Raw genomic sequence first — 17,854 nt, 5'->3', positions numbered from 1 at the left:
GGCATAACGAATTGGTGATGACTTTGAATTTTCTATTATAGAAGTGGAGTTTTGTGAAGATGGAATGGGAGTTGTAATAAATTATGGAAAGCGAAGGCTCGACCGGTACCCATGCCATGACGAATCTATACATGCTGACTTCAACTTTTCCATTCCCAGTGATTGAGCATGTTGCAAACCTTTTTCTATACATGATGTAACGGCATCAACATGTTCACCTCGCTCCAAAAAACCTGCAACCTCCAAAACAATGCTTCCCTCTATCAGAACAGTAACTCCATCCAGTGCCTTTTAAGGCTCAGGTCAGAAATTTCTACGCAAATCAAAACAGGAAAGTGTAATATAGGGATTTGAGGCATTGGACTGGAAGAAATAATGCAATTATCATTATACAAATCACCAAGGAGATTAATAGGAGGGGGATGTAACCTCAAAGTCAGAGACCCATCGAGACACATTAACAAGAACCCAATTAGAATCGGGTTTTAAGGATCCATACATAACTTTAATTTGTTTCGAAAAAACCAAATAAAATAACAAGTAAAGAGAACTACTTAAAAAAACCATCTGAGAGAAAGTAAAAGAACACATGCACATTATTATATCCTAAATGGAGAGGCATGGCATGACTCCACAAAACCCTTCCCGTACAAAAGGAAATTAAGAAACTAATTAAGACAATCCAACATCACTGAGAAATAGAAATACAAGTACTCCTCAACATTAATAAATAAGTATATAAATAAATACAAATACCAGAAAGAAGGAAAAAAAATTAAGAAAAATTCACACATCTTAGTAGAAGTGTTATGCAACTGAAATCCTGTTCACGTACTCCATGATCTGATGATAGCTTTTCATTTTACTCTCCCATGGCTTTAGATCTTCTTCTCTTTGACGACTTTCGCTTTGGTTTGAATCTTTCCATTCTTGATGTTAACTTGAAGCATCCAATGATCCTCCAAAACATAGTATGTCCAATCACCACCCCAATTATCATTCCAGAACAATACCTTGCAATCACATCATCCGATGCGTATCGAATTCATATCCGATTCGTTTACATCCCTACTTCTGAGCTTTAGATACGTAACATCCTTGTGACAGTGACCAATATCAAATAATTTTCAATTGCAATGGAGACAATATCTCTCCTTAAATTTTAGAGAGGAATGAGATTTTTTTGTTAGAACTATTTGATCAGAATATTTATTTTTGATACAACAAGGATTTCTAGGGTCTGAGCAACATGTGGAGATGGGCCGATGCATGGATTTTATTTATTTATTTGGGAAGAGGTGTTTGGGAATCATGTAAAAGAGTGAAAGCAACACGCACGATTGCATCTTACGTAAAGACGCAAAGTAAAACACATCAATCAAATGTTAACTTGCAATTTAGGCTTGAAATTATTGAGAAGACAAACAAACCCGTGTGGTTATCTTACGCCTGTCCGGTACAGTGACAACAACGGTATGAGCATCTTATGCAAACGGGATTACTTCCGCCTGTCCAGTACTACCGTGTGTGCCCTTACATACAAGTAAAGTGGAAAATACCACCTTACCTTTGTTTGAACGCTTTGTCTAAATAAAGGTAAGACGGTATTTTCTGCCTTGCTTATGTGTGGGGCACATGGCACTACCAGATAGACGGAAATAGAGGATCAAAGACTCTATTTTTATAGGAGACTTGAGTTAGTAAATTGATAACGAAAATATGTCATAAAAATCAATTCACCTTTATCTTAACGCTTATGCCGTAAGAACAGCAGTCAATCAATCCTGCTATTTGGTGACCCACCCACTTCATCTAGTCTTGATGACTTTTTTTGATGAAAGTGTAATCACACAAACCACGCATCAATCCCAAAAAGTTAATCGATTTTTAGGACCGTGGAATGGCATTAGTCTTGATGACTTGTAGCTAGTCTTCACCCTATGGAATGGGAATGCTTTAAATAGAAAATTGAACCCAGGGAGAAAACTAAAGATCGTTTCACTAATAAGAGTCTTACAAAATGACAGAAATAGTTCAACAGTAAAGAGTTTCTTTTTTTAATTGTAAACTTACTTCAATTCTTACCAAAGTCAATAAACTAAACGGTAGCCAGAAAAAAGATATAATAGGTAACACCACGCCACAACAACATCATCGAAAGAAAAAGGCAAGGGTAGTAGAGGGACATGGGACCATAGATACCTACCATGAGGACCCAAGACTAATCCTATTACCCAGATGGTGACAGGAATTGGGAGGAAGAGATGGGTTTACCTAGGTGAATTGTACTCTAATATTTCTTGGAAGAAAAAAAGCAGGGGTAGAGGGACAAGGGACTATGGACACCTATTATTACCAGGAATCTACCATGAGGACCCAATGCATTACAGCAAGCATCAATCGTTCATGGAATTTTTGCGAAAACGAGTATATGATTCTTTGAAAGTAGTCCAAACATGGCTGGAGACTTCAGGCGTAATTTTCTCCAATCCGCGTGTGTCATGAGGTTTTATAGAGTCTAGTTTAAGGCGGTCTTTGCGCGTCTCGCTGTATGTTGGGTGCACACAAAAGTAAGAATAGACGGAAATAGCAAAATAAAACATTGTGAAATGTTGAACGACTACATACTGAAAAGGTACTCTTGAGTTTGAAAAGGTGCATGTCAATACATGGAATTGACATGTACGTTGGCAGTCCAAACGATTAGATTAGAATTGCCATTATCCTTTCGCATGGCTCATTAACTTGGTGTTCTCATCAAAAGATTTCCACTGCATATGCACTACAAAAAACAAAAACATTTGTCAAATTAATTTTCTTTTTTTTTTTAAAAAAAAATTATCTCTAATTTAATTTCACCTAGCCAGTAAGTTTATTTGGGCATGGTTGATTGAAATAAGGAATTAAACCACATGATGGAGGTGCAAAGATTTCCATTCCATATACACTACAAGAAACAATTTGCCAAATTAATTTCCTTTTTTTTTTAAAAAAAAAAATATCTTTAATTTAATTTCACCTAGCCAGTAAGTTTATTTGGGCATGGTTGATTGAAATAAGGAATTAAACCACATGATGGAGGTAGCATGCATCTCCCCTCTTTTGCAAGAACGACATTCAAAAAACTAAATTGGAAATCGATTTCTTGTGTTGCACTTCACTAAAATATTTTATGGTTTTTCATCCATAGCTTAATTTATTTTCTTTTTAAAACAATTTCTATAAATAGTTTTCTGCTAAAACAACATAGCCTTAATGAAGCCGGCCTACCAGCTTATGATAATCACTGCACCACCCCAAACCGAAAGGATCAATATGATTCAATTCAGTTCAATAATAAAAGAGATTTAATATAATTATGGGTATTTTCAAACCAGAAGTGACTGCATCATATATTATATAATCTGCGGAAGCTAATGAAATAAATTTTATTTTTTAACTCTAAAGCTAGAGAACCCTCACTGGGTAGCAGTCAGAAAATTTATTAATTCTACCACCCAAAAAAAAAAAAAAAAAAAAAAGAGAAAATTTATTAATTTAAAGAACACATATTATTAATTACATCCTAAATGGAGGGGCATGGCTCGACTCCACAAAAACCTTTGCACAAGAAAAGAAACTAATTAAGACAACCTAGCTAACATTACTGAGAAATAGAAATACACTCCTCAACATTAATAAGTAAGTACATAAATAAATACAAGTAGCGAGGAGAAAAAAAGGGGGGGAAAAAATTAAGAAAAATTCATACATCTCAACAGCAGAAGTATTATGCAACTGAAATCCTGTTCTCTCCATGATCTGATGATAGCTTTTCATTTTACTCTCCCGCCATGGCTTTTGATCTTCTTTTTTGACGACCTTCGCTTTGGCTTGAATCTTTCCAAAACATTGTATATCCAATGACCACCCCAATTATCACTCCAGAACAATACCCTGCAATCACAAATCTCCAATCAAGTAAACCAATTATTGTAAAATCTTCTTCTTCTTCTTCTTCAAGTCTCGTCGAAGCTGCTGGAGGTAATGCTCTTTCTACTTCCGATCCACATCTTTTTGATAATGGAAATCCACATAATCCCACATTCCCTTCATATGAAGCATTTGAAAATGTTGCAAATTGGGATCCTTGTGGTATCATTCCTGTGAGATGGTTTTGTGATAGATTCAAAAATGAAAGAGATGTGAGAGTACTTGCCATTTGTTGGGGGATTTCACCTGATAAATTGTTGCTGGAAAGATCTAACGACTCGAGCCTGATCAACTGAGTAAATGAAGCTGGAATTTGGCCTATGAGGTCATTTGCTGATAAATTGAGCCCCATGAGTGCCTTTAGTTCCCCAATTAATGCAGCTGAAATGTTTCCTCTAAACTTGTTGTGAGAAAGGTTTATTGAAGTGAAGGTGTTGAAGATCTTTTCCATCTCCAAATATATTCCTTTGCTTACAATCTCGAGCGTATCTTGATAGCCAGCAGATACATTTTGCAAACTTACATAACCGGCCAGTTGAGGAGGTACATCTGTAACCACCATCGACTTCCAATGACATATATATTCCAATGGCAATTTTCCTGTAAAATTATTTACAGAGATGTCAAACACATGTAGCATTGGGAAGGGATGATCAGAACCATCATCAACCTCTGATCGTTGCCTAATAATGGGACCATAGAATTTGTTAGATCTCAGAACCAAAACACCCAACTGAGGTAGACTGCAACAACCAGAAGGGGAAGGTCCCACTTAACTGGTTATTCCCAACATCTAACTCTTCCATATCCGTGCAATTTACCAGGGATTTTGGTAATTTCCCCTAGAATCGATTCCAATTGAGTTTGAACATTTGTAGTTTGCATCCTCCTCTACTGGTGTAAGCATCAGGAATGGGACCATGCAAGTTGTTCCACTCTAGATTTACAACCAGTTAGATTGCCAATCAAACGACCAAAACACTTGGCGGGAATCACACCGCTCAATTTGTTATAAGACATATCAAGAACATAAAGATTGGTTCCAGCAGTACAGGGTGAGGAGGTAGGGATTTTTCCAACCACTTTATCATTGGTGTTGTGGGATAGAATCATCATCATCATCATCATCGAGTATATCATGGAATTGGTTATGTGACAAATCTATATACCACAATGATGGGAGAGACAATAGAGATGAAGGGATTGGTCCCTTAAGCAAATTGTTCCTCAAGGTTACATACCAAAGATTGGAAAGTCCATCATTGAAGAAGGAATGAATTTGACCAGTCAAATTATTATATGAAACATCCAATACTTTAAGTTGGGTAAGATTTACAAATGAAGATGGGATCGTTCCCTGAAGCAAATTGTTTCTCAAATGTATATACTGAAGATTGGGAAATTTGTCTTTGAAAAAGAAAGGGATTTGACCAGTCAAACTATTATGTGACAAAAACAATCCACGAAGATGGGTAAGATTTGCAAAAGAAGACAGGATTGAAGGGATTGGCCCAGATAAACTACAATTACCCAAGTACAATCCCTCCAACAACTTAAGATTTTTTTATTGAATTTGGCAACTTTCTACAGAGTTTTGTTGAGCTGAGTTCCAAATATTGTAGAGAATTTACATGCGGGAATTCAAGCAAGTAACCTGAGAGAAGATAGTTATCAGATAAGTCCAAAGATTGTAGGTCTGGTTGAAGGCCGAAAAAGTTTCTTGGAAACTCCCCGTACAATTTTGTAGAAGAGAGCCAAAATAGTCTCAAAGAAGGGAGTTTCCCTAAAAGATCCTGTAACGTGGAAGATAGATTGTTAAGGCCTAGGTTGAGTTTTGAGAGGGAATGAAGGTTTGTAAGGGTTGCATCCACGGGCCTTAATGAAATTGAACAGTTAGACAATGATAACCGTTGAAGGTTGGGGAGCAAGGAGGATAAGCTCCGATACCAGTCATCATTATCATTATTTGACATGTTCACTGAATCCAGACGAAGCTCCTTTAAACTGGACAGATTTTGAATGAGACTTCTCAGGTTGGGGTTTTCAAGTTTCAACCCTATGTTGTGAGAGAGATCAAAAGAAACCAAGTTTGTCAACCGTGAGATTTCTAATGGGATTTGATCACGAAATGAATTCCAAGAGAGGTCAAGATGTGTTAACTTAGAGAGTTGATCAAACCCAGATGAAATAGAGCCCTCAAATTGGTTTTTGGAGAGAATGAGTGTATGGAGGTTAGGAAAATGGAAGAGGCTGCTATTAGCATAGATAGAACCACAGAGTCCAGATGATCTAAGGTCAAGACCAATCACATGACCAGTGAGACCATCACAGGTGACACCTGTCCATGAACAACAATTGGTATTGGGCTTCCAAGACTTGAGAAGATCGTAAGTATAGGAACATGATTGTTGATCATGCTTCAGTTGAAGCAAAGCAGAAATCTGATCATGGAGACATGAATATTGTTCCAATGAAGAAGAAGAAGAATAAAAAGCAATATTGAAATTTGATAGGTAACACCACAGCAATATCATTGATTTTATTATCTCAAACGAACACAAATAGAGAGGTGAATAAGTGAGGAAGGGATCGAGATGGTTTAACTATTGAGCTATACTTAACTCTATTATTTATTGAAAGAAAAAAAGGCAAGCGTAGAGGACCAATCTGACACTGATCTATTACCAGGAATCTACCATGAAGACCCAAGACTGACCTTATTAATTACTGAGTTGGTGACAGGAATTTGATGCCCGAAGCATTACAGCAAGGACCAATCTTTCAAGTGTGGAAACAAATTAATTCCAATCCGCGTGTGTCATGACTTTTTATAGAGCTGGAGTCTAGTGTAACATTCAACAAGACTTCTATTGCTTTCTCTAGAAAGATAAAAGAGGATAGTGCTGATTCTCGCTCTGATCTACCTTCCTTTCCACTGCAATTGTTCTAGTCCAACCAGGGTTACGTTCACAAATAACATAAAAAAAAAATTTCCCCTTAAATCAGAAGCTTCATAGAACTTCTTGTCTCCATTCTCTGCAATTACAAATAAAACCTATGAACAAGAATAGTAAATTTCACTCAGTAAAATTGTCAATGGATTGGATTTCCATAGACTTGGCGTATCGTTTCATACCATCAGTAATATTGACCCCCTTTATTGGACAATCTCACATCCCACCAGATAGATGACAACATAATTGCAGGTTGGAGTGGTTTCACAAATTTGGATCCTCTACTGCGTTCCCTGTCCTGCCGCCGTGCTTCCTCACACAGGCAGCGCGCAATGACCGCCATACCCACTGCCCAAGCGCCCTGCCCAAGTGGGGTATGGCAGTCACTGTGCACCTACCTGTGTGAGGAAGCACGGCTGCAGGATGGGCAGCGCAGAGGATCAGAATCAGTGGTTTCACACCTTAAAGGTTGGTGCTCAAAATCATTGTCAAATATAGATTCTCTTAAAGAGTATCAATGGTATTAGATTTGGAAACCTTTGCAAACCATCCCCAATGCCTTCAAAGCCTTGGTCTAGAATTGGAAGGGAGAAACCATAAACTGATATTTTAGCATAGCTTGCACAGATTTTCCTAATACATGTTTAAAATTATACTTTAAAACTAGATTCTTGCTGTTAATGCCAACACTAAAAAACACGATGCAGCAAAGACAGAGCAAAGATGGCATAGAGATTTAACGTGGCTCACACACCAACATAATGTGCTACATCCATGGGCAAAGCTGAAGATGATTCACTATGTAACGGAAGAAAAATAGAATGAAGATCTCTCAAGAACACCAAAAGTCGCAACAAGAACTCTCCCCAAAAAACCCTATCTCAAAAATCCCATATCTCACTTGTTTTACTTGCTTACACAACAAAACGGTAAAACATATAAAATACTCCTCCAAGATGGGTAGATCCATGTTATCGGCCCAAGCCCTCCGCTACCATCAGAGACCTTAGAAAAAATCTCATTCGAATCGCCACAAAAAATGTTGGAGCAAGCCAATATTTGAAGCAGGTACAAGAGTTCGAGACACACATATCACTTGCTTTTACTTTATAACTTGCAAATTTCATTTTTCTCCCTGCTTTTGGATGAGTATAACCTTAAAATCAGAGATGTCAATGAATATTGAAGGGATGGTCTATTTGCCGCATCAATTGGGCCGGTGTTGTAACCAGCTCTGTTTCCTTCTCATCTTCTCATTGCCAAATAACAGTTAGGACTATGTTTTCCATCACCCATGATGATCTCTTTACTTATGGATTTTAACACTTGGATGAGACTTTTGAAACAATGGACAGACTAATTCAGACTTCAAATATTCATATAAGAGAGAGAAGATTATTCTGGATTCACTAGTAGTGGGATTCCCTTCAACGCACTCGCCTAACAATTAAGTTGGCACAAAAAATCAGTGGTAAGAAAATCAACTGGAATACAATTTACAAAGTTTTGAGGATTCAAAACATAAGCTGAAAATTATTTGACTATTTGCTGTCTTTTATGCCTCAATGTTCTTAAATGCAATACAAAAGTCTAGATCAGATGGACCATGAGTTCCCACCATCATCTGTCATTTACAATGGCATAAATGTCCCCTAATGAACTCACTTTATTTGGTGACAATGATGGTACAATCACATGGCATCTGCAGAATGAATTGCACAGCAAAGGTCTTCCTTTCTTTTCTTTGTTTTCTATAAATTTATTCCACATACTTCCTTCTTCCTATTCTTGCACTTGTATCTTCTTTTTTTTATTTTTTCAAGATGCCTACAGGGACCAAGCCTATGGGTTGAACAATAAAAGTTAGAACCTGAACTATGTCATGACTATGTAGATTTCTCAAAATTAGAAAATTAAACCTCTGCAAATGATGAATATTTGAGACAGAAAAGCTAATCAAACAAATATCTTGCTCTACTACGAAGAATAAGGAAAGCAGTAAGGGGTAAGAATGCAAATTATATTCACTCATGAAAGATTTATCATGTCAACTTTCCGGCTTCTGCTGCTTCTGCTGCCTTTTCCTCCTCTTGCAGCTTCCTCAAAGACGGTGGAGGCCTGGGAACAATGCTTTTCTTCCATTGCCGATCAAGCTTTCTTGACAACCTCTTATTGATTCCCTCCTCAATCTCTCTTTCCCTCCTTACTGTAAGTATGCGTGCAACCTATATTTTGCAAGAAGAAAATGGTCAATTTTTCTGGTGGCAAAAAGAAAAGATTCCACAATACCTTGAAGTCGTTAAAATTAAGAGAAAAAAATTTCCAGCCTCACAGAACGCCTTGTGTCTTTTGCCACATACAACAGTCATCTTGAAATTCTAACCGTTAGATGTTTAGGAAATGATGTAGATCACAACGAGATTCAATGTATCCTACTATCCTGTCATATGTAGGCATATCCTCTCGTGCATGTCTATGACACTATGCACCTCACTGTAGTCCCTTTCAATGCCTTGTTTTGCCACTTGGCAAACTGGGATTGAACTGAAATTTGACAGATGAGCAGACGACCTTGGGTACACGCATACAGAAATGTTCATCCCAACCTGAACTGCCACGTGGCAGTTATTAGAGGGAGTGCTATTTTATTTCCAGGTGCGAGGCATGCTGAGACCCTGTTCCCTTAAAAATTACACCAAAAAAGTCTAAATGAAGCATCTATCTTTTTCAAATATGAAGAAGTCATAAATAACCAAAGTCCAGTGGGATGAGAGAGGATCTATAATCGTCGCTAAATTAGATAAGGTGATCATACCACAAGAAAAGAAAGGGGAAAGGAGGGTTTATAATGTCTATGATGTGGCAACTAAATACAACAACAACTACAACAACTCAGCCTTATCCCAACTAAATGCGATCGGGTAGGCCTTAACTTAATATGGAATAAAAATAAAATAAAATTCAATATCACCAGAGCCAAAATGAACAAATCAATTTATATTTTCTTAGCCAATATGCCTCTGAACTGAAGAGGAAGAAATAAAGAGAGGAGAGAGAGCCCAGTTGAACTTAAGAAGAGAATGAGAATCTCTCCAAGGACCAAAATCAAGTCCACCGCCACATAGTCTGTGCAGTGTGCAGTGTGCAGTGTGCAGTATTAGGAAGAGACAGGGATATTGTTGAAGACATGCTTAAATGATGCATCTTACCTGCTTAAAATTATAACTGAATATGTAACTATCTCGAGTTCCAATATTCTTCTCTCTTGTCCCCATTTTCCTTGAAGCACTTCCTGGGGCATCTTCATGATCGCAAGTATCCAATCATTTAGAAACAAAAGAATTTTTTTTTTAAGTCAAGCTCACTTTCTACTTCTTCCTCTGTGCTTTAAGGAGGGGATGGTTTAGACCTCAAAGTCTGATTCATGGTGCCACAAGTGCAAGGTGGAGGCAAAATTCAACCCCAGGTCTGGTGTAGGACAATCCTCAGTCTAGCTCACCATTTTTTTTCCAAATTTGACAGGCCTGTCCCAGCCTTTACCTATTTTCTTATATCTAACACTTTACTAATACCAAACTCAGATCTGCACTGTGGAATGGACTTGCAGAGTAAGCACGCGTGGGAATACCAGCACAGCTATTCATGTGGTTCAAGGACTTTGCCCAAATAAAGTTCTCCCTCACAATGGGTACAGCCTATCCCAGTTGGATTTCAGCTCCTCTACAGAGAGATATAATAACAATATCAGAGACCTAGAGAAGCTGAGAGGAATGAGTAGCAAAATCAGAATAGATAAATACAAAATGAAAAAGCTTGAGGTGATCTAGGAGTGGCCCCAATAGAATAAGTTGAGGAAGTGTGTTTAATACAGTATGGACATTTGCCGTGGATGCTTTTGAGTGAAACAGTAAGGAGTGTTGTGTTATTCATTAGAGGAATTAAAAGACCAAGGAGTAGACCAAAGGTGACTAGGGAGGAAGTAAATGGAAAAGATGCCTAGGCTTAACGACTACATGACCTTAAATAGAGTTGAATGTTAGAACATAATTCATATACCCATCCCCATTATGTTGGGAAAATGCTTAGTTGAGTTGGCTCGAGTTTAAATCCCCATGAAGAAATACAGAAACAGGACACCCGAAACTATCTAAAAACTACATAAGCGTCGATACCTATTACCAAATAGGCCCTCAAGGCAGATAATGTCATTTTCTGAAGTTATGTCATGCACCTGTATATCTGTACTGGGGATCATATATCTAATTTTACTTATTCATGATTCAACTGTTAATATCTCTTCTTCTCTTTTTTTAATGATTGAAAATCCTCAAATTTTCAAAATAACATGTGCTTTATGTGATAACATCAGCACCTTAGAGAACCAGTAGAGAGAAACAGAGAAGGAGATGAAAACCGAAGGAGAGAGAGGACTGGACGATACACTGCATGAAATCTATCATACCAGCCAATGTGTCTTTATATTAAAGCCAAAAGAGAATAACAATAGGAAAATAACTATTACCTAGCTAAGTCTAAAGCCTAGTTACAATAGGAAACTGAGAACTAACTACAATAGGAATAAGAAACAATAAGAATCAAATCCAACTACTTAGCTAAGAACAATATCCCATGGTATAGAGGTCCATGGACACCATGGACCTTCAACCGAGATACAAGTACTCTAACACTCCCCTTCAAGCTGGAGTATATATACCTCCCATACCTAGCTTGGACAAACCATCAAGAAACACAAGCCGAAATAACCCCTTTGTAAACATATCACCAAGTTGATTGTCGGAGTTGACAAACTGAGTTGAAATAATCCTTTGCATAATTGCATTCTACACAAAGTGGCAATCGACCTCAATATGCTTGGTCCTCTCATGAAAAACTGAATTGCTAGCAATACAAATTGCAACTTGATTATCACAATACATCTTCATTGGTTTAGGAACTATGAAACCTAATTCTTGTAGGAGAGATTTCAACCACATCAACTCAACTACAATATGAGCCATAACTCTATCTCTGCCTCAGCACTCGACCTAGCCACACTAGTCTGCTTCTTACTCCTCTAAGAAACCAGATTACCACCAACAAATGCACAATACCCAATAGTCAACCATTGATCTTTGGCAAATTCAGCCCAATCAGTATTAGAATAACCCTCAACATCAATGTGACCATGACGATAATAAATAAGACCTTTGCCAAAAGCACCTTTAAAATACCTCAAAATGCGACAGACAACATCCCAATGAGCATGTTTAAGAGGGCGTACCCATTGCACGAGGCTCCACTTGGTCACAATGGATTAACCTTACCATTGCACCAATGGTATCGTTGTAAAGACGACATACCTTTGACACATTCCACCCTAAGCAACATATCTTGGAGGTTGCTCCATATAAACCTCATCCTCAAGATCACCATACAAAAATGCATTTTTAATATCTAACTAAAACAGAGGTCCGTCAAGATTTACTGCTAGGAGATAAAGACCCGAACAGAATTAAGGCGCACAACTGGAGAGAAAGTCTCAAAATAATCAACATCATAAGTCTAAGTAAAGCCTTTTGCAACCAACTGAGGTTTGAGTTGCTCAACAAAACCATCAGAAAGATATTTAACTATGTACTCCCAATGACACCTCGCAAACTACTTTCACGAGGGTAAGTCAGTAAGAGTCTAAGTCTGACAATCCAACAGAACATCCATCTCAACATCCATTCAACGTTTCCAACCAAGATGCAACAAGGCTCCTAATACTTAGTAGGTATAGACGTACAGTCATAGTAGATAAGGACAAGGAAAAATTGTGAAGTAAAGGTAGAAGATGAGACACATGGTAAGCAATTTGAGACTGTAGAGTACAAGTACGAGTACCTTTACAAGGAGAAACTGGCAAGTCAAGAGATGGAAGATCCCCATGCAAGATGTCTGATGAAGAGGGCGGTTGCAAAGGAGCAGTCCAGGTCATAGACTTGGAACGGCGCTTGTAAACACCAACAACTGCTTAGCGGGAGCACTATTAGAAGGAGAGTCAGTAAAGGGAATAAGGATGGGAAGTGGTGCAGGCATTAGGACATCATAGATTGCTGCAACCTTCAACAGAGAACTTTGGATACCTTCAAAACCAGAATCTTGTGTCGATACATGTTATCAAAGGTGCTCTAATACCATGTGATAATATCAGCACCTTAGAGAACCATTAGAGAGAGAGAAACAGAGATGGAGAAGAGAAGAAGGAGATGAGAACCGAAAGTGAGAGAGGGCTGGACAATAGACTGAATGAATTCAATCGTACCAGCCAATGTGTCTTTATTTTAAGCCAAAACAGAATTACAATAGGAAAATAACTCTTACCTAGCTAAGTCTAAAGCCTAGTTACAGTAGGAAACTGAGAACTAACTACAATAGGAATAAGAAACAATAAGAATCAAATCCAACTACTTAGCTAAGAACAATATCCCACGATATAGAGGTCCATGGCCCCAACCGAGATAGCATCCCCATGAAAATAACATCAAAATGATCAATCTCATTTCAATATGAGCACAGTTGCCCTTTCATCGACTTACATGCATTAGGAAAGGGTAACAAATACAGATGCAGCAGATCTATATAGGAAGTCAGTCAGACTCAACACGGTATTAGGCATTACCCAGAAACAGCTTTTATCACCATATCATCAATCTGATAAACCTCACCAGTCGCTAGCATTCATCTTTTCGCATGACTTGGATGCCATGGAGGATTTTGGTTGATGAATTTTCCCCATGTATAATTGACAAGTGCACATAGGGTAAGTATCTTTTAACCGATGAATCTTCTTCTCCGCCAGCTGCAAAAACTTCAATATGAACAAGTATCCTACATTTTTACCTTTTTCTTGGTCTTTCTTTTCCACCTATTCTGGTCTCACTGCGACCAGGATACAAATATTTTGTTGTCATTCGTCATAAAAGACTGGCCCTGCCCCAACATTCCGCCAGTCAATATTTGGAGAGGGATCAGAACTAAAAATTGTCCAACTCAACACCAAAAAAAAACCCCGACAGCATCTACAAGAGGCATTTCATGATACCATCTTCTTTCAGTGAGAAGTGAAACAGCATAACTTTATTCCTATCCAACCAGTTAATAACTGATATCTATTCTCACCATTTCAAATTGAATATCAACTAAAAAAAGCCAAGCAAACTAAAGGTGCTACTTAAATGACGCCAAAATCTCACCCCAATCAGGCTCAGCAGTGACCAAGTTGACTCCTATTACTTGCAGACCAGGTATTTTCATCTGTAGTTTCATGAATTAAGAAAATTTTCAAAATGTGCTTGAACTACACTCCCCGTGTTCATTGTTTAACAGAACTGTAAACGCTGATGTGGCCTACATTGCCACATCAGCATTAACTGCTAATTGCAGTTAGTAGAGAATTCAAATTTGAATCCCACCATATAACCATCTTGATGGGTGGTGATTACTAAATAGGACTCCTTATGAATGAGATAGCCCCTGGTTTTAAAGTAATCTTCAGACAACCATCATTCTTTGCAAGCTTGAGAGACTTAGAAACCAGAAGCACCATACTCACCTTGACATCATCATGAGAAAGGGATCAAACTCACATTCTATATTCTTCATTTTGATATTGAAAGGGATCCTCATTCATTCTGTCATTAGTGTCACTACGGATTGATTGTCCCTACCTAACCACATGGTAGTGGTCTATGGAGCACCATTGCTAGAGCACAGGATAATGAAGACTAATGATTTCAGCAAGAGCAGCCGGACTGACTACCATAGTGAGTCTAGTGACTACTATAGTAGAGTTGAGTAAAAAATTATGGTATAGCAGCCCTTCCGAAGTTGCCAGAACAAGGAAGAAGAAAGCTAGGATGGACAGACCAGCATGCTTGATGGATCCTAACGGAAGTATATTCTAGTTTATGAAGCATTTATTTTACTGGAATGCTAAATGCAAAATGCCTACAAAAACTTCAGTGAGATGTAAACATCAGGCTATTCCAACGTTATATTTTTTAAAATAACATTTCCATTGACAACGGCCCTACAAATAAAAGATATCAGGATAATCAAAAAACAGAAAAGAAAAATCGGCCTTCAGTATATACTCTGAAGTGATAAACCAATCTCATCCATACATCACCTACGCTGCCCCCCTCAAAACTACACCCTTGTCAAGATTAAGTTCCTAAATAAAACAATAGGTTGCCACAATTTTCCTCATAATCTCGTAAATCCAAACAAAATCTGTCTCTTACACGGCGATTAGTAAGCAAGCTTCTACACTTCAAATCTTAACCTCGAAGGCTAGCAATATCGTCCAAAATTACAAATTAATAAGAAAAAAATTAACTACCACACTTCCAGATATGAAACATGTTAGGAATTTTTTACCCTTTTGCGCATTCGACGAAACTCGCTGGACTTGAACTCGTTACGAGCTGATTTCTGTAATCGAAGCATGAAGAGCTCCCCTTTGAGATCAACTACCTCTTCGTTGAGTTCTTCTGTGGTCTTGGCTCTGATTTCCTTCAGTTCTTGATCTTTCTTTGCCATCATCACCACAGACGGAGCAGAATTTCGTAAAGACGAATTAGACACACGAAGTGGCAATACAGGCTGAATTCGGATTCCATGGAATGAGGATTTCGTGTTACCAGAGGCGATTTTTGAAGAAGATATGAAAATGCTCGAAGGCGAAGCAACTGACATACTCAGCATCCTTTCGGATCCTCTCTCTTTCTGCCTTTGCTTCTCTGTTGTGTCTTGTTCCTGTAAGTACACACTACACTCACAGTCGTCGAAGGAGAGGAGAGGAGAGGATATATGGATAAGCTCCCGTACTCTCTTGCTCTTCCTCTCTGCGATCTTTTTAATCGTTTTATTCTTTGGGACTCACTTTTCCTGCACGGGCCACGCAGGGAATGATCTTCGTGTGGACATTCTATTTTTGCAAGGGTTCCTAGTGGATGTTTGGGGCAGGCGCCAGCTTATCCGGCTTTCAGCGGCTCAACCTATGTGTTTTCAGAAACCAGTTTCTAGAAGGTCGGTTTGGAGTGTGGAATCGCCGGCAGCATTAGAAGCCCAAAAAAGCTAGGATGGATGGGTAGGCTTATGGATAGGGATCAAAGCCCATAAAGTTACTAGGGTGGAGGGGTAGGCTTATGGGTTAGGATTCGTATACAAATATTTATATTAGCATTTAATTAGCTTTCGAACAAATTCTGATAGTTTTTCGATTCTTTGAATACAAATTTTTCTGAACTAATATGAACACGAATCAAATTTGTATTTTTGACTATCCATTTAAGGGAAATGTTTTATGTGGGGGAGCTTGGCCTCTACGCATGTGGTGTTCCAATGGGAGGGTGAGTACGTAGAAGAATCATGGGGGCGTGGCATTTTCAAATTTCTTGGGTGGCAGGGCAGTCATTTAAGACCCCTCTATGTTTGGGTGTAGCATGCACAATCCCCCAAAGAGTTCTTTTTCCCATCCATTTACATCCCTACTTATGGGCTTATGGCGACAAGCCTAGATCAACTTCTCATACGTGAAGGTTTCTTGTATGATTTTCGTGATGACATGCGTCCTTTTATTTTCATAAATGCCCTTCTATGATGCCATTAAGAGTATTTAGAGGGGTATTTGTGAAATAAAAAGGACATGTGTTGTCAAAAAACCATACATGAATAGTCATTACACTCCACTACAGGGAACTTATACGAACTCTGATGAACGAGGCACTAAAAATTATAAGTTGGTAAATTTTGCTCTTTCTATCTTAGTGAGATAGGTGACAATAAAAAAGAAAAAAAAGAACAGTACTGGTTTTAAACATGTAAATTTTTTTTTTCAAAAAAATGTTAGCATACTCGTATAAATTGATGAATTATTACCTAAATACATACATCGGTGTATACTCTATACACGTGAATTGTTTTAACATATGTTTTTTTCCTTGTTATCTTTACTTATTGAATGAATAATTATTAACAATAATGCTATTACAATTGTAGTCCGTTTTGAATTGAGAACCTTATTTCTTAATGAAGTCATTTTTGCTAAGTTTTTATGTAGAATACACATACTATTTTTTGAGTTTCAAACAAACATGAACGCGTTTGAAACACAAAAAGCAAAAGTATGTGTTTTTTTTTATCATTTGAGAGGCATAAAACAAAACGTGTTTAAAACACCAAAAAACGGAAAAATGGAGTGTTAAATGTGTTTTTGCTAATAGTGAGCCTACCTTGCAATGCCATTGGAGGCTTTGAACTACAACTACTAAAGATAATGGAGAAGGAAGGAGTTTAGATTACCTGCATGCACGGTCACTACAGACGCCTATCCCATTTGCTTCCATTTAAAGAGTGAAAAAAGGACATCTGTGGAAGCAAAAGGAACAGGTGTTGGCACATGGCCATATGTGCAGCCTGCGCATATGTGCAAATGATCCGATCTTTTAGGGGAAAAGGGGGGTGGGAGAGGGGTAACATTAAAGCACGTGGTGAAGACAGTAAAGCCAAACGTGTGGCCTCCTAGGATGCATGCATGCACTGTTAGGGTTTAGAGTTTAAGCATTACACCCTGTGTATCAAGTTTGGAATACCCAGGCTGCTGCCTCCAGCTAATGTTTATAGCAAAACCTAGGGTTTAGGTTCGATGGATTAATTACTAGATTGCCCCTCACAGCCTGAACCATAATACAAGTAGGATTATATTAGAACATATAAAGGGATATTACCATAATATTCTTACATGCACTTTGGCAGCAAGGTACTTAATAGCCACCCACGTTATTGAGATTGTAAATGTTTGCCAAGTGAACTTATGTATTCATATCTATAATTTGTCAACATGAATAAACCTATGTTCTTTTGTTTACATGTTTCTTGAT

General features: G+C 38.0%; 2 protein-coding genes across 2 annotated transcripts; both read right to left on the bottom strand.

Annotated features, from left to right (window-relative positions):
- Positions 1–839: 839 nt before the first annotated feature.
- LOC122667314 (receptor like protein 26-like) lies at positions 840–4,706 on the bottom strand. Its single transcript, XM_043863572.1, has 2 exons — positions 3,936–4,706; positions 840–1,013 (listed from the first exon to the last, which is right to left on the bottom strand). The coding sequence occupies exons 1-2, from the start codon at positions 4,610–4,612 to the stop codon at positions 863–865; spliced, it is 828 nt and encodes a 275-aa protein (XP_043719507.1). The 5' UTR covers positions 4,613–4,706; the 3' UTR covers positions 840–862.
- A 3,975-nt stretch (positions 4,707–8,681) lies between these two features.
- Positions 8,682–15,724, bottom strand: LOC122669719 (50S ribosomal protein L29, chloroplastic). Its single transcript, XM_043866560.1, has 2 exons — positions 15,351–15,724; positions 8,682–9,151 (listed from the first exon to the last, which is right to left on the bottom strand). The coding sequence occupies exons 1-2, from the start codon at positions 15,675–15,677 to the stop codon at positions 8,969–8,971; spliced, it is 510 nt and encodes a 169-aa protein (XP_043722495.1). The 5' UTR covers positions 15,678–15,724; the 3' UTR covers positions 8,682–8,968.
- Between the last annotated feature and the right edge of the window lie 2,130 nt (positions 15,725–17,854).

This window comes from Telopea speciosissima, chromosome 7 (genome assembly GCF_018873765.1).
Source record: "Telopea speciosissima isolate NSW1024214 ecotype Mountain lineage chromosome 7, Tspe_v1, whole genome shotgun sequence".
Taxonomy (NCBI): domain Eukaryota; kingdom Viridiplantae; phylum Streptophyta; class Magnoliopsida; order Proteales; family Proteaceae; genus Telopea; species Telopea speciosissima.
Note: the sequence above shows the minus strand (reverse complement) of the source record. Positions and strands in the feature narration are given on the sequence as shown.

Bases quoted from the DNA above. Each gene is read 5' to 3' on its own strand.
- LOC122667314 (XM_043863572.1), bottom strand. From the start codon at position 4,612: ATGCTACATGTGTTTGACATCTCTGTAAATAATTTTACAGGAAAATTG. The intron at 1,014-3,935 runs GTATTGTTCTGG...TGTGATTGCAAG, and splicing joins TGGAGATTTGTGATTGCAGG to GTATTGTTCTGGAATGATAA.
- LOC122669719 (XM_043866560.1), bottom strand. From the start codon at position 15,677: ATGCTGAGTATGTCAGTTGCTTCGCCTTCGAGCATTTTCATATCTTCT. The intron at 9,152-15,350 runs GTAAAAAATTCC...TGCAAAATATAG, and splicing joins TTCGTCGAATGCGCAAAAGG to GTTGCACGCATACTTACAGT.